Source organism: Rhinolophus hipposideros (genome assembly GCF_964194185.1).
Source record: "Rhinolophus hipposideros genome assembly, chromosome: 12".
NCBI classification, from domain to species: Eukaryota; Metazoa; Chordata; class Mammalia; order Chiroptera; family Rhinolophidae; genus Rhinolophus; species Rhinolophus hipposideros.
In genome coordinates, this window is record NC_138058.1 from 15,333,482 (window position 1) to 15,351,588 (window position 18,107).

General features: G+C 37.6%; 1 protein-coding gene across 1 annotated transcript in view; it reads right to left on the reverse strand.

Annotated features, from left to right (window-relative positions):
* The window catches only part of KCMF1 (potassium channel modulatory factor 1), a 69,757-nt gene that overhangs the window by 3,408 nt on the left and 48,242 nt on the right, over nucleotides 1-18,107 (reverse strand). The window contains exons 3-6 of the mRNA XM_081068138.1: nucleotides 16,545-16,684; nucleotides 6,973-7,074; nucleotides 4,543-4,717; nucleotides 1,720-2,002 (exon numbers count right to left, since the gene is read on the reverse strand). Coding sequence (XP_080924264.1) covers nucleotides 1,720-2,002; nucleotides 4,543-4,717; nucleotides 6,973-7,074; nucleotides 16,545-16,684 — 700 coding nt within the window. The remainder of the gene's footprint in view (nucleotides 1-1,719; nucleotides 2,003-4,542; nucleotides 4,718-6,972; nucleotides 7,075-16,544; nucleotides 16,685-18,107) is intronic.

An 18,107-nucleotide genomic window follows, 5' to 3' on the forward strand; every position in this document is an offset into this window, starting at 1 on the left:
AAGGTAATTACATACAAAATTAAATCTACATTGAAAGGAAATGACTGATGACATTTATGGTTAAAACCAAATTAAGAATATCATAAGAAAGTGTCTAATGGAATAGGATAGGAGACTTAGCAATAGGCTACACATTCTCAATCAAAAACTATAAAAGTGTGAAGAACTGAAATACAGTCCACGTCCTTAGCTTTGGAAAAAGGCTTTGGTAAAGAAAATAAAATCTAAAGTCAAAGCCATTATAGAAAAATAAAGGATGTATAGAAGATTATCTATATAGCAAGCAGGCTAACTAGAAACATAAGCTGAGGTTCCAACCCTTTGGAGAGCATTAATTCTAATATTACTACTTTGATTTTTAGGAAATAACTGACAAAATGTTTCATTCTCGAGGGGCAGATAAAATCTGGTACTAGGGCTAGGTTTCCTGATAGGCCAAACGTCATTTGGAATCTAGAAGTAATTGCAAAGCTTGTAAGGATCTTCAAAATGGGGTTAGCAAAACTAGCTGGTTCTATCACCAAAAACTGAAGGTCAAGCATTTTGGATCCCAAAGAAACTGTCCTCCATCAATTCCAGGGCAACAGGAACAGGAACTGCCTCTGGTCAAAGAGACCAATGATAACGCTTGAGCCCCACACCTATCACCAAACAGCTAGCTGTGCAGAGACCAGGATTTCCCCCTGGAGACACTGTAGCCACTCTCCTCGTCTTAAAGATTCACCACACATGTTAATATATTTGAAGTTCTGAGAAGTTCCAGGGAATATTTTTTAGGGAAATTACACAAGCCAGGAAAGATGTGGAAAATGGTCTGCAAATTGCAAGCTACTATGCAATGCACGGTACCAGAGGACAGAAGGGGGCCTTCAAGAAAGTACTCCCAGAGTCCAAGGAAAGCATTCAGAGGCTACCCATGTCGTGCCCTGTGAGCTGGGTGTCCAGTGTACACTAACTACACAGAGAAAAATCCCCTTTCAAGCCCATTGAGTGTGGAGCTAAAAAAATAAAATAAACAAGAAAACAATGGGGCAAGGGTAGGAAGGTTATCTTTTCTAAAAGGCACTTGCAAGACCTTCATTCCACCCACCGGTTAGTGAACTGTTAGTGGATATACACATCAGTAGGTCTCCTTTTTGAGGCAGGTACCTAGATTTGGCAAGTTCCAGGCCTGCTGTTGGCCATTTACTGTGTGTAATAAGTATTTTTTACACCACGATAAAGCATTTTTTTAGCAGCTGCTTTTGTGTGTCAATGACAAGAATTTAAATACCACTTCTTCAGAAATTCTCAGGAGAAAACCACCACTGTTATGAAATCCTCTCTCGTACCTTCTAATATTTCAGAGCAGACTGAAATTGACAATAAAAAGAAAGCAATGTTAATTATGATAATAAATGTACCTAATATGTCCCATATGTCATTATATGGTGTTTAAGTTTTAATCTGGGTAATCTGGGAAAAGAAATTAATGAGATGAAGATGATGACATACTGTTAGAACAAGACCATCAGTCTCCTACTTTATCTAAAACAAGAATTATTTTTCATTTTCTTGGGGAAATACTGAATATGCATTTTTGATTAGAGGTCTGTGGATTTTAATCGTTTGATCAAAGGCGGAGTGTTTAAGAACATATGTAAGCACAAAAAAGATCATTTCAGACTGCACAGTGCTAATAAAACATTGCTTCTCAGCGTCAGGTTAATAATGAGCTACCTTGTTAAAAGAAACTGGGAATTCTGGATAGTGTGCTGACTGCTTTCTGGGTTGGCTGTGCTGGCTGCGGCCGTGGACTGCGTGACAGTGGTGGTGACGCTGCTCGTGTTGGCACGCCGGCTGGCACTGCGCGCCGTCTCCAGTTGCTGCCGCGCCGCCTGCGCGTGCTGCCGCTCCAGCTGCAGCTGCATCTGCAGTTGCTGTAACTGGGAGGCGGAGGGGCCTGAAGAGTTAAGCTGTCCTCCTGCAGAGCGCCTCACTCCTGACAACTGAGATAAAAGCTCTGCCAACGGAAAGGAAGACGGTTAATGTCTGCGCCTACACTGCGGAAACAAAAGGACATATCACTTTTACTTGAGGAGCATTAAAAATGATGGCCGACAGGCAGGCACCCATGGCAACCAAGTTTCCGCTTGGCGCTCAATACGTTTTAGCATGCCTCCTGGAGGCAGAGTGATGTGGGGCACGCACATGTGACTATTAACCCACATACTATTATTTTTGGGGTGTTTTTGTTGTTTTTTAAGGAGGGCGCAGCTCACAGTGGCCCATGCGGGGATCAAACTGGCAGCCTTGGTGCTACCAGCACCATGCTCTAACCATCCCCAATTATTTTTGTTTTAAGCAAACATAACAGATTGTTACTTGCTTAATGAACTAATCTAGTTATAATTTCTCTTACTAGTTTAGTAGATTAAAGTGGTTAATCTACTAGTCCAATCAAAATATAAACCCTCTAAACAAGAGCTCCAGAAATCAAGGATCGAGAGACCTGGATCACTTTCAGCTGTGACCCTTACACACTCGCCTCCGCCTTCTCGCTCTCATAATTTCTGGTATTCCTTTGCGACTCCCAGGGTACCACTTGCCGTGAGTACCACTGGCGACGCTCAGTAAAGCTGACTGGCTCCTGACTGTACGGCCTCTTTAGTGGTCTGTTATGATCCAGACTCTCCTGTTTCAATAAGGTTGTTCTAATCACAAGTGATGTGGACCCGTCCCTGCGCTTTCATCTAAGAGAAGCGCAGTCATTGCCTTCTCCCGCGTGAAGCGTCCATGCAGCTTCTTACATGGAATTCACAACTGCCTTGTAGACATCCCCCGGCTAGCAAATACTCTGCATCAACAGGGTACGGTTGTGTTTTTCTTGTTCACTGCTGTTTTATCCCAGGGCTTCTTACACCATTCTTCCATATAGTACATCACTAAAACTAATTCTCACTAACACAAAAAAACTGAATGGAGAGAATTTCTCAATTTTGAGTTTTACTCCCAGAAATGTAACGTTTAGTTTTAGAACCTGGTACCAAAGATAGCAAGTAAATACTGTATTCCCTTTGGATGAAGAAATATTTTTTTTAATCCCCAAAATTCCGTTTATTGGGCTTCCTGCATATCCAAATGCCAAAAGCACATTTGGAATGAATGTTTTACACCGTGTATCTCACACTTTTGAGAACATGTTATGAGTAAAACTGTTCTTAGTTTCTATCACAGGTTTACACTTCTCAGTGTTTCAGGACGCCCTGCAAGGCGCACCACAGCTTCCAGGTGCACAGTCAGCCCTTGTGCAGGCTTCCCAGAGGCTCACGGGGGCCTGTCTGTGCTTGGTGTGTCTTTCAGAGTCCCATGCTACAGAGATTTTTTTTTTTTTAAATAAATGTATTGAGGTAACACTGGTTTGTAACATTATATAAATTTCAGGTGTCACATTTTAACTCAGTATCCGTACACTCTATTGTGTGCTCACCACGCAAAGTCTACAGTGCCAGTGATTTTCGACATTTTATTTTGACTCCCAGACCTAGGTTCTGAGGCCGGCTTCCCAGGTTGGCCTTGCATTAAACAATGTGCCTTGCTACAAACTACAACGTGGTTTTTAGCAAGATTTTCCCAAGCTACTAAAATATGTAATTTTCAGCATGTTCCACAACAATATAGCTCTCAAATCAAGGCAAGAACAGAGAAATTCCTACTTTACTTTCTTATATGAGAAGAGCTTAATTTTTTAGTCTTGTCAATTAGTTTTCTTATCTGTGTATTTGTGGAGGTTAAACCATAGAATTTTGGAGGTACCATATTTTGCCGTGTATAATGCTCACCTTTTTGCCCAAATTTGTGAGGGAAAAATAAGAATGTGCATTATACACAGCTGGTACTAAATCCGTATCTATATAAATGTTTTAATTCTTTTGTTTATGCTTATGATATAAAAGTGTAACTCCAGAAATCAATAACTATATCTGTATACAAAACAACACCCCGGAATATGATAATTGGCTTTGTTGAACTTAAAACGAACTTGCAACAAGCTAGAGTTCTTGACCTTCTCTGATACGTCAATACTGTAAATTTGTTACCAGTACATAAAATTTCTTGTACCATAATGTTTTAAAAAAAGCTAAAATTCCTTTATAATACAAAAAACAAGTAACTAAAAATAAACAAAAATTTGAAATAAAAATTAAAACAAAAGATTTTTTTGCCCTGAAAGTTTGGGCCAAATCATGGGTGTGCATTATATACAGGAGAACATTATACACGGAAAAATATGGTATTTCAACTGAAATCTCTTATGATTTTCTTGAGTTTCAATGCAGGCCACAAACAGAAAGTCATTTCTTATTATCTTATGCCTCTAATTACTTAAAGAAATGCGAGAATAATAAGAACTACATTATGTTTTCTATTTTAAAAATACTTTATACTTATAAAATTTGGGGGAATTTTGTGAAGGAATATAGGATAAGAACGTGAATCCCACTGACAAATTTCACAGGGAGCCCCCTCCCCAACCATTTCCTTCGTTAGTGTAAAACTTACCGGCTATAGGATCCATGGCTTCCCTATTGCTTGGAGAATACGAACTCTGAGAAGAAGAAAGCCCACCAGTAGAACTGCTAGTAAAGTGCATGTTTGATCTACGAGCACGAGGACCTCCTAATCCCCGGCCAGGGTGAAACATTCTACGTACATGTCGAACACCACTCGATTCATCGTAACTCCAAAGTTAAGAAAAGGACCCAAGTATTTTACAGAAGAAAAAACAGTATCTCTTGAGCCCTTGCTAGTTAGACATGCAGGTTTGTTAAGAATTTTAAAATAGCACTTTTAATTTAGAATGCAAATGTCACAACTATTTCTATAAGGGCTATTAACTCTAAGAAAAGAGTCAAAGATAAAGGTCTGTGTGTGTGTGTGTGTGTGTGTGTGTGTGTGTGTGTGTGTGTGTGTTCAAAGGGAAAAGTTTCACCAGATAGGAAGAAACTTCTTCCTAGGCTCCAATACAATGACCAGAAAAACACTTTCAGATGAGGTGAAAGGCATTGCCCTGTGAGATACCCAAGGTCAGACATTGCCTTACCGTGATCTCAGTATTGAATTTTACATATGTTTATTATCAAAGTGACTACAATTAATAAGAATCAGTTTTTACATCTGGGGAGAGTATGCTAACATATAAGCTAACCAAATCTCAATTATCGTCTGTAATGAGAGAGGAACAGTATGAATAATTTAAATTCAGAAGTAAGAGTCCTTTTAGTTAGTAGTTTTAAACTGTCTTTAAGTCCTTTTTCTTATGCTGCTGCTGCTGCTAAAAAAAAAAAAAAAGTATGTGTGTGGGGGGGTGTTTCTGTTAAGAGGCTTAGAGAGAAGCCACTCCCTCATGTCAAACAAAGTTACCACCTAGTATCTGAAGTACCTGAAAGATTAGTATGACTCCAGGATAACTGCTATGCCAACATTTTGTTTTCTAGAACTTCATGGTAATACTCATCTGGAATCTAAAATGTAACATATGCCTCTTCTACTCATGTTTTACATAATTTAATTTTCTCTTGGTAACCAGACTCTTAAAAAATTGTTCACAAAAATAGATGTAGACGATGTGGGACAGTCTACTGAAGGGATACCAATTTCACTAGAGGCTCTTGAACTTGCTGAAAAAGCTCAGGATAACAGCTTAGTTTTAAATTACTTGCTTAGCTTCTCCATGGAAATGGAGTGAAGAGGCATGGATCAAGCATAGGTACTATTATAGGATTCTTTATACAAAATGCAAAGTGACTCAAACAAAGGCTTAAGTATTTTGGGCCCATTTGGGTTTTCTTATTCTCTTTTAAAAAAAAAAGAAAAAAAAAATCACAGCTTTCTTCATTTTGCTTTCAGTGTCCCTGTGCTTAGAGAAAGAGTGGTTTCCTCTGCCATTGAGTACCAGCCCCGAGACTGGCTCAGGTCAGGCTGACATTCTAATTTCTCAGGCTGGGTCTATATCTTTACTTTTCATTAGTTTCCAGTTACCTTCCCCTAACTCTAAAGGGCCATTATTCCCAATTAGAAAATTAGGAACTATGAGCAAGGGATGGGAGCTGTAAGACAAGAAAACCACCAGACCAGTTTCTCCCTCAGTAGGTCTAAGGTTGAATTACGACTGCCAGGAGGCAATCAAAAGAATGAGAATAAAGTCTGGCAGAGAGAAAGGTTTGTAATTAGCTCCTGAATTGCTTCAAACTGCAATGAACACTGAAACTTTTACATGAGAATGGAACCCAAATAGGTGATAATTTTAGAAAAAAACAATTCATAACCTGAAACCAGAAGCACGAAATCTACAAAATTAATTACTCTGGTGGTCCAGTAAACTCTTGGCAGATTACAGGGAAGACTGCCAGGAACTGTGGTAAGAGAGGCTTGGTTGGAAAGGGGAAGCAGAAAGGAAAGTGGGAAAGGAATTTAGAGCTAGACCTGACCTTATGCTATCCTACTTCGAGACAGGGCAGGAAATGGCTTTCTCTGAAAAAAGGAACTCCAAGAGGAAAAGGGCCCCCAATACACACCTGCCTACCTTCCCTACAATAGGGAAAGGTAACAGAGAACAGGGCGGGGAAGCAAATAAACCCGCCTGATAGTTAATTCATTAGATTTTAATTTGGATTGGCATTTTCTTCTTTTGTATGAAAACACCCTCCTGAAGACTTACAACCTGGTCAAACTGTCTTGAAAAATTCTGATTGTAATGAGCTAATGATGAGAGCAAGTCAACTTTCACTTAATGAGCATGATTCATAGAAAAGTCACAGCATATAAAGAGAATTAAGAAACTGCATTGCAACACTGAGTCACTTTTAGGAAAACATCAAATTAAAATAAATTGGAGGTTAGTTTTTCTCTTTGGGGATACTGTCCTTAAAAATAATCAAAATGACAAACATTACAAACAACTCTTTCCCTTGTTGCTTCTTAAAAGGATATTAAATCTCTAGGGGCTCTGTGTTCAAGTGTAAGATGAGCTGCAAAGTCATCCGTGACATGATTAGGATCTCCTCCAGGTAATGCTGCACATATTGGACAAATCTGAAATGAAAATAAATCAAGCAGATTTACAGCTGAACACTGATCAGACATTCTTATGGATGAATATTTTACTATAAATTTTACTATTACCAAGTTTTAACCAGGAAAAAACACAGTAGATCCTGAACCAGTGAAAAGGAATGGAGGCCTGAACAAGAACTACATACAGCACACTGATGCTATTACAATGAAAACAGACAATCTCTCAGGTTCAGACACAAAATAGTCCTAGACAGACAGTTTAACTTGAGCTCTGGTAAAGCCTTCTAACAGCCTGGCTGATTCATTTAATAGTCTAGCAAAACAGCTTCCATAAAAAATTTTAAATGTGCTAGTTAGTGCACATATCTGACTAAGTCCAGTCTTGAATGGTAAAGACTGAGACATAAGCTGCCCCAAAGTAAGCTAGACTTGAGGACCAATCCCAAATAAGACAGCAGGGGTCTTATTAAAATGCAACTGTACAAACTTATATACTTTAAATGTGATACGGTAAGACAGTGATTATATGCAAATGTGCTCTATAACTTCATTATTGGGACTTCCAGGGGAAAGGGGGGACGAGACAAAGGCTTCTGATCAGGGCAAGGGATAGAAGGAGAAAACAGGAATAAAATGGTATATAGACAGGCATAGGAGGCTTAATAGGTTGGAAATGTGGTTTCTGAAACAGTATTTTCATCAGAAGTGGTGAAAGAGGAGGCAGCAGAGGGGAAGGACAGAAAGAATGAGGAACTCTCAGAGGAAAGGCCCTGACTCTTCAGAAGCCCAGATAGGCAGAGGACGATCTAGGAGTAGCAGCCAAGCCTTGAAGCATGAAGTATGAGCACTTCAATCTTACAGACCAGAGCCAAGAAGACAGGTCTGATACAAAGAAGCACGACTGAAGAGCCCCAGGGAAAAGCACAGATGAAGTTTTAGGCTTGTGCCTCTCTAGGGATAAGGTGGTGAGGACAGGATATGTCCCTCATCTTGCCAGCGCATGTGTCATGTGCTTAAATTCTCTCACGTGGAGAAAAGTCCAGGCAATTGGCTGACCGTATCACCTCTGACAGCAAGCAGTGTGGGAGACGAGAGTAGCACTGGAGATGAGGCGCCAGGAAAGGGGGACATTTGGAAGGACAATACTGGGATACAGAGGGAGAAACAAACCTCTCTGATTTCTGGAGCCTAAGTAAAGACAAATGCCATCTTCTCATGACTAGAAAGCAGAAGTCCCCTGATAATTTGACTCTGCTGTAATCTCAGTTCTTCTTATGTCCAAACAACCAGCGGTCCTGACTATCTGCTTCAGGACTCTGAGAAATATACTCATAAAAACCTAAAATGCTCATGTTTTCTTAAACATTATTTGCTCACATTTTTGCACACATTGAGTGTGCAAATGATGTGCCTGTGAGGTACATGAGAGAAAGAAGTAGACAGACAGGTGTCTTTCTTAGAAGATGCCAAAAAGGTGGTCGGACATTTTTTCCCCTGAGCAAACGTATCTGCTCACAAATTTATAGATTATCAATTCTCTTTACTAGGAATTTAGGTTTTACTGTTTGTACCATTCCTATGCTGTGACAGTAACTGGTAGTGTCTGGTACACTTACCTTACTTTTCATTTTTTTTCTGTCTTCCCTAGCTAGATTATAAATTCTTTGAGAAATGCAGGACTGTGTGATTTGTTTCTTATTTGAAAACCATGATCAGACTTGCTTAAAACAAAAAGACCAATAAGGTTTAGAGAAGCAGAAACATCATCCAGTTGTTTAAAAATAAACAATCTAGCTTAGAAATTTTTGAGACTGCATTTTGCAACAATTAACAGATGCTGGACTATGAACAGTATTATTATAATATCATAAGATGACATGTGTAAGATTACACATCTTACACTTGTAAGATCTCTTTTACACAAGAGAAAATACCATCAAAAGGAAAAGGCATCTTCCTTTTAAGATGTTTCTTTACAGATTGGTCTTTGGATAAAATCTATGCACGATAGCTGTAGAAGTTTCAGTACTTTGAAGACTCGTGTAAATGTTCTTAGATGAGAAAAGCCTCCTCGAGAATATGCATTCCTAGAATTCCGGAAGACAAAATGGGAAAGTACACATACCAAATGTACTAAGAATGTTCTAATAAGATTGATAATATCCTACAAATTAGAAAAGTACCTTTGAGATGAGGATGTAAAATAGAAAGATAATCAAGATCCTTTAACACTGTATATTAATTTCAGTTCTGTAACTCAAAGTCTTTTAGATTTCATTGTAGTAAATGTGCTAAGATGGCAGGATGAATGTATTCAGAACTGCTTCATTCAGCGAGAAATAATACAAAAGCAAATACTCAATCTTCTATAATTACTAAAGATGAAGAATCAATGATCACGATAAGGAATTCCTGGAGTAGGAAGATCACCTGGTTTGGCAACTGACACAGAAAAATCAAGAGCCTAGTTTAGAACCAGTGCCACAAGCCTAGGCCACATGAAGGTAACTCAGATGAGGACGTGGAAAGGAAAACTAGGCTCCACTGCTGGTGGGACCACACGCTGGTCACCTTTTAAGTTTTACATCATTGCTTAGCAAGCTAATTCATGTTTTAGGATGAGAACTTTGGTAACTTAAGGTTGTACCTTCTGAGAAGAAAAAAGAAAACTGAGAACCAAGTAGGGCAGGAGAAAAAGAGAAGTGGGGATGGGAGTGGGGACTGATGGGACACCACGCTGGCATTCAGGGGCACACATGCTGCTTAGTGTTGAGTGTCGTTGCGTCCACGTGATGGTACCTAATACCTTTCACAGGACAGGCAAATTCCACACAAAGGAGAAGCCACTGACCCTAAAATTATGGCAGTTTGTAAACATTAACATTTATCATACTTCTACTGCCACATGATATAGTAACATGTTACCCAAACAAGAAAATTCCACACGACACATTAAATTATGACAACTTGTCAACATTAAGCCTTACTGAATTAGCTTTGCTTAAGTCAGTGTTTCCTAGATCTGACTAAGAATAGAAACCGTCTAGAGCACTTTTTAAAAATATGGTTCCCCAGGCCCCTGTCTGGAAAGTAATTCAAGGAGTTTTGAGATTCTGCATTTTTTACAAGGGATCCAGACTATCTTGTAACTGAATCAATCTGGCAAACACAGCTTATATATACAATGGTAGTGAAAAATAACAAGTATTTACCCTGTTGTTATTTAACCACATGTTGTTATTACATACTTAGCACCCCCATCCTTATTCACAAATGTTGTTACTTACTCCCCACATACCCATTCTTCCTATGCTGGTCTGTGCTATCGCTCCAGTCTTTCCCTTCTGCTTTATCTTGCCGCTGAGTGTCACCATCAGTCCTATCTTTTATCTGTAGCCCTTTCGGAAACCTTTACCAGTGTAGTGACATGAGATCCCACGCTAAGAACATAGGGAGATTCCATTTTCCCACGTGGTCCCAGTGCATGATTGGCAGCAAATAACCGCTCAGTGGAGATTCTGAACACAGGTGGTTACTAATGTCTAGAATATATCTTCTAAAGTCCTTATTCCACATATAAATGCCAAGTCACTACCAAATTTATAAAACTTTTCCTCTGTGACAGATTATGTTCATAAAAAAATAACCTGAAGTCAGCATGCTTGGTTTTGTTTTTAAGCAAGAATGCCACACATTCTTCCTCATCCAATTATCAACTAGTCTAAAGCAAGTTTGGATTTCCTCCAGCCTTTCTTGCACTCATACATCAGTACCAGAAGGCATTCTCTCGGCGTACTACGTAGATTTAAAATCAAAAGCGGAAGAGTTAAGTTCCATGTGATGAGATCATTTTATCTACCTACCTACCTATCTTTGGATAAGCTTCGTAAGAAGTTTCTTGCTCATTTTGTTCACTGCTACAGAAAAATTGCATTTTAAAAAATTGCCCATCTGATCCAGCATATATATTGCCTGGCTATACCTGAATCTAGTCTGCAGCATTATACAGAGATTGGTTTTTCACCAAAACCATTCAATTCAGTAAATGCCAAGCAGCTAGGTTGGTTCTTTAAAACAAGGCTGACCCACTTTGATGCACAATCTTCTCAGACCACCTGAAACTGCCTTTGAACTCTGGGATACCAAGTTTCTTCTTAACAGCAAACACCCTAAGTGAAATAACTGCCTTGGCAATTGGCATTTCCTGACTAGGTTTCTGGATCACAAACTTATAAACTCATTTCTTTCTTTTATCTAACTAGTTTTAGATGCATAAGAAACATTTTCCTTTTGAGAATATCTGTTCAAAAGTTGTGATTTCCCTGCATCATCTTTTATTGTTACCTCTGGTGACACCAGATGTTTGATGCATCACTTCTCTGGCAACCATGATATTATAACAAGCAGCACAGCTTCTTTGTAATTTCTACCCTTTTTTGATCCATGCCCATCCACATAATCATTACGATTAGGTTCATCCTGTTTCAAAAGAACTACAGAGTCACTCAAACCCTACCACCCCTCCTTTCCCAAACAATAGCCGAGGTCGCATGATGGTGGAGAAAGTCATGTCATCCCTCTGTATAGGTGCCAAAATCTCTCTTCACTGTCCATCAAACCTAGTGGACAAATATTCTGGTTTTAAAGGTTCTCTGTTAGCTGGCCTTACTTGGCAGACTAAATTTTATTTCCCACAACAATCAATGCCTTACCATCCTCTCCACCTACTATGTTCTTTCTCAGCATCACAACTTGGTTCATATTGTCTGTTCCCTCAGGTTAATGCCATTCCTTTCCCATTCTGTCAAATTTTTAAAATCACACCCATTTTTCAAGACTTACCTAGGCACAAAGCCCTCTCTGACTTCTCCCTGCATTACTTTCCAATTGTGTTCACATGAGCTAGTTTGGTCTTTAGGCCATAAAGTGTGTGGTAAGAGTCATGTTTTAAATTTATCATGTTGAAGGCCATGTGTCTTACTCCAAGAATTTGATGACTTCAGAAATCAAGATTTCTTCACACTTTACATATTGAATGTAATGCTCTTGGTTAACGCTTGGAGAGATACATTCAGAATTTATGAATATTTGTCTTGCAAAAGGCCAGTGAATGTTTGCTTTTCCAACCTGTTCTTAATAACTGACCCAGGAATGATCTAGAACAGCCTTCCCCTTCTGACATTATCCTTTCTGGGGGCAAAGACATATGGTAAAGTAAATGTGTTCCCCTTTTCCTTTTTATAGCCAACAACTCAGTTAATTTCTGCTCAGACACCCACACTTTTTCTCACATATAAGCCCTACTACAGCCCCCATAATTATATCCTGTGTTTCCTGCTTTTTGTTCCATCATTACTTGAAAATTCCTTCCCCCTTTCCCATTCCTATTTCTTTCCTCTATTACAGCTGTGAGTCAAGTTATGAAATTAATCATGGTTGAAAAAATGAGAAGGGATGCCCTTGGATCTGAGGAGTTAATAGGTTCTGAGGCAAAACTAAGATGTAGTGAAGAACACACCCACTGCCACAGCTCTACTGTCTTCAGAAAAGCTCGGCTTTATTTCTTCATCCTTATGTGAATTTGCTTTTTTATACAATCATAAGCACAAGAAAGATAAAAACAATTTCAAATCAAATACTTTTCCTGTGTTATTTAATACTATAGTAACTTTCTAGTAAAAGGTTAGGGAGGTGTCCCTAAGCTGGCTCTGAAATGAAAGTTCACCACATGATTTGTTCTGCCAACTTCTATGTTCACTATGTTCTCAGTTCCAAATTAGGTGCCCAAAAGGTATTTACAAAAATAGCCCCTTTTTGAAGTTGGGGGGGGGGTAGGAGAGGTCCTTCCTTTTTTTTTTTTAACTTTTTAATTTGTTTTTAAGTGTGTTTTTGGAGGACCCATTAGCTCTAAGTCAAGTAGCTATTTCAATCTAGTTGTGGCGGGCGCAGCTCCGTGGCCCATGTGGGGTCCTTCCTTTTATAAAAAAAGGAATACATACATATACACATATACATACATATGTATGTAGCCTATACAAATTTAAATGAAAACATGTAACTAAAGGCTTGTGAGTGTTGTTTGAAATTAGCGCAGTTTCTCTAATGCTAGTCTTTATAACTGTATCCCGATTTCCAGCTAAATGACCTATGCTATGAAATCCAGGTAAATTGGTGAAAGTTAAAGTTCTGACTGGTTAAATTTGTTATATTGTATAATTTTGTCAGTATGGATTAACTAATTCATTAAGTATTTACTGAGTACCAAGTTAGTGTTAACTTAATATCCTGGGGTATAAAAATTATCAGGAAATGAACATAGTGACATTATCAAAAAGTGAGCAAAAATGTATCTGTCATCAGTAAAGTTCACATGAATTTTCTTCCTTTTGAAAAATCAGTGTATATTTGTCATTATTTATTCAAACAGGGGGTACAATTCAAGTCTCTTCTTTCAGGGCTCTTACACTTAAATCTAAAAATGTCTCAGGCTTGTCCAAAAATAAGGCAGATTTTCTCATCACTTGCGATATAGTGGGTTGCTTTTAACAGTTTCTTTTAGAAAACAGTGATGACTCAAAAAGAGCCATTAAAACTGAAAGCCAAGAGACAAAGAAACTTTTTTACATGCATTACATTTGAATCCTTATACTTAAAAAAAAAAAAGTTGACATTCTACTGAGCTAACAACTATTAAGGCTGATAACTTCAGGTTTTTGGATCTCTTGCCCAACAAAAAGTAGTTTATCTTATAAAATCTACAGGAATAATAAATATAAGACTGAATACTGGAGTTTTGCTTTGAAGATATAGATAGAGATCCTTACCAGAGTTGAAGGAGCACATTGTTCAACTTGATTGTAATCTAATTTTCACTGTTGCAATGGAACACTGAAATTAACTTATAATTATGAGTTACTTCATATTTTTCTCCTCAGTTCCATTCTCCCCACTTTAATATTTAGGTCGGAACTGTCACCTGCTTCTACAAAGCAGCATTTAGAACATTACGGAGTTTTTGTTATATACAATAGTTTTCATTTTCCTTACATTTTAAAACATGATTTAAAAGACCAAAATAATTAAGTTTTGATTTTAAACACGTTTCTTGGACACAAATTTGAAATTTGTGTATGCTGATGTCCTAGAAATTCACAAAACTTGAAATAAGATAATTTAGTCACAATATAAAATAACTCCAAAGGAGTCAAGAGCTTTATCCTGTACACAATTCACTCTAGATGTGAGCATCCATGCTTACCTAGAAGAAAAACCCCGTTATATATAAGCTCTACTTTTTCTATCTTTTCTGGGGTAAGCTAGATATTTTATTTGTAGACTTAAAGAAAAGGAAATGGGAACCTCTTATTGCTTCATGTTGTCAACAACAGCTGAATGCTGGAGGGGGACAGGGGCATGGAGGTGGTGCCCCAAGCCAGCAATAATTTTAGTGAAGAACCAGAGATGAACTCTACCAAGTTAGTGGGTTGACACTATTTATAAGGTTTTTGAAAATTAGAGTCTGGTGACGACAGAGGCTTTTTGTGTGCTCCTCTCCTCTAGGGTACAACCAGTTTGTCAAGTGAGGCTGACTTTGGTGAGGCTAAGTTTGGTGGAAAAAAATGACCTCAGCTATGAATACGGAGATTAGCATCTTCAAACAATTTTCTTAACCAGCTTTTTTAACATGAGGGGCACAGTGGAAAAAGAAGGGTGGCAGGAGAAGAGAAGTCTGAAGAGTGCTTAAAGAACTCCTGAACTACCTTCTAATTTGCCAACAATTGCCAGAGAGCTCCCATCTTTAATTTATACCCCCGTCCTTACAAATCTTCCTGCAGGCCCTGCAAAACATTTCTATGCACTGACCTGAAATTAGCTGTCTGGACAGTGAACTAGACAAACCAGTATTTCATAGGACAAAGAAGAAACCAAACCAGTGGGCAAAGAAAAAAAGAATTCAAAACAAATGCCTCTAACACCTGCTGCTATCTTACCTAGCACTTCCTTTCCTATTAAGTGTTCTTCCAATTCTAAAAACTACCTGTTTGCCTTCCTCTACAGGATTTTAATTCAACTCAGAGTAAAGTACAGTGCAAAAAAACCCCTACCTGGGGATAATAACACACTCTCAATAGGAGGCATAGACACATTCCTGAAAAAGCTATTATTACCTCATTTTCATGATAATCTAAGTGATTCCCCGCTTGGTTTTTGTTATCATCTTAAGAAATCGGTATTTTATAGAAGTATCTTTAAAAATATCATGACACACACTTCATAAGTTACATACACATCTAACACTATGCTGTATATATGAAACTAATATAATATTCAATGTCAACTGTGATTGAAAATTTTAAAACATATGTCATGACTCATATACACAGACTATGCCAGACTAAATCTGAACTATCCCAAGTGTCTTCTGTCATTTCTTTCCCTGCTAGCAACTCAAAAATTTGCTGGAATACTAATGGCTGTATCACCCTTATAGTCAAAAGTACTACTATCTGATTTTAAATAAGTAAATATGCTCAAAATAACTATTATTTAAAAATATACAAAAAGAGCCAAATACTAAAGATAGAAAAAAGTGATTTATAAAATTGAAAGTGTTTTGAGTCAAAAGTGATGAGAAGAACAAATGGTACAAGTACCAAATACCGACAGTCTAGCCTCCCTAGGTAAATGCAGCTGAGTAGCAGCAATGTGATTGCCTACAGCAACTGCAGTTTTCAAACCCTACGTATTTCCCACTGTTAAATAAAATACTGTTGTTAGTTCACAGAAAAACACACAACACAACTGCATTCTTTGATAAAGAAGAATGCAAGCAGTAATAATCAAAGCCTAGTTTTTTTTCTTTAAATGTGTATTTGGCTTTCCAGGGCTTACCTTTCCTAACTATCTGATTATAAGGATAAAATAGGTAATTACAATATTTAAGACAGTGTACAAGATTAGATTTAGAAGAGTTATAGAAATTGTGGTGCACTCCACTATTATTGCTCCTAATAAGGAAATATACGTGCTGGGAAGTTAGATCAAATGCACCTATTTATACACAAAATGTCACAATGGTCATTTCTGTTCTGTGTTCTATGGTTCCTTTTAATTGACAAACTGTGTAAATATTAAATATATTATCAGCTAAAACTGATTATTCTGAATCATCAGAAAAAGATTTTTAAGTACTTTTATACCATTATTTTTCTCCATAGGATTATTCAAAATAAAATTTGGTCAAGATTCCACACTTTGCTTTTAGCAACAGGGCAAGAATGGCTAGTGCGAACAAATGAGGGGCACTGTCTTGTGCACATGTAGCCTCCTAGGATGTGTAAGATTTGCTGGTGAAAGATAATTTTAATAATTATTGCAAATAGTATCAGTATACTTAGCTGAAGGTACATGACAGTGACCTCGCTTTATTTATATCAGAAATAATGTACTTTACGCTATCATTTTAGACACAAGACTGCTTCACTTACCACTTCTGTTGATGTTTCTGCGTGTTCAGAAGTAACATGTTCTTGGAGAGATGTCTCCGTATAGCCCATTTTTCCACAATAGGGACAAGTAAAAGACTGTGGCTGCTCTACAGAGAAAGCTTCCCCACCATAGTACAAATCTGAAAAATAAAATGGGATTACACTGAGAAATAACTGTTATTAGTTTTCTTAATACATAAAAATGTAATCATATGATACAAAATAGATTTTTTTAAAAAGCTTGTCTGAAATCTCCGCCAACAACATCACGTTTTGAGAAGTGCTCGGCTACACTGTCTACATTTGCAACATCCATATTCTCCTAAGGACTCCATGATACCTTCCAAATTCCTTTCCCATATAGCTACTACAGCCTTAAGAGAAAAACAAAGCAAACAGCTTTTTAATCCCTTCATTTAATATTAAAACATCTTTCATTTCACATCTGGTTCTAATTTTATTGACATTTACTTTTTCTTTATCTCTGTATATACTGCGGCAATGCCAATGTCAACGCAAAGAATCAGCACGGTGTACAATATATGAGAACACAAGTGTTCAGAGGGAACGAGCAGAGACGACCATGATCAATACACCAACTCCCAGATGCAGTTTGCCTGTAGAACATGTATCATTTTTACAGCAGAAAGGGCCCTCGGCATTCAGTTCTTGTAAACGCTAACCTGAATGGAGTACTACCACAACATACTTGCCCAACATGGTTACTAAACAACTAACCAATTAGTGAGAATCTGTGGGAATAATCTGTTTGCCTCATTAGTACATCTCAAGGAGTAAGCCTACTTCCCTCCACTGGTGGTACACACACACAAAAAGTCATCTAAAGTACATTTAGTACATTATGTCACTTCGTTACAAAGCACTATCTCATTATTTAGGCATGAAACAAATGCCTAATTTAAGAAGATATGCTCATTTTTGTAAAAAAGAGAAAATGGACAGAAGTGTTCACTACATGACTGATTTGTTCGCATTCATCTTTAAAGAGATTTAAGACTATCTTAAAAATATTTTCCCACTATATTTATATTTACTATTTATTATGTGCCTAAGACTTGTGAAGTGAATTTAGGGTATGTAGGGATAAATAAAACTTCCTCTCCTGATAAAGGGCATCTACAAAAAAGGCACAGCTAACAAACATCATACTGGTGAAAGACAGGATGCTTTTCCCTTAAGACCAGGAAAAAGACAAAAACTCCAATTTTGGCCATTTCTATTCAGTATTTTACTGGAAGCTCTAACCAAAGTAATTAGGCAAGAAAATCAAATGAGACTCATCCAGATGAAAAGAAGTAAAACTATCTCTATTAGTAGATGACATGACCTTGTATACAGGAAATCCCAAAGAATTCACTAAAATACTTTTAAAAGTAATAAACAGTTCAGCAACATCACAGGATACAAGATCCATATATAAAAAACAACTGTTTTTCTATTTGCTTGCAGTGAACAATACAAAATAAAATTAAAAAACAATTTTGTTTACAACATCAAAAAGAATACTAGGAATACATTCAATGAAAGTATAAAACTTATTCC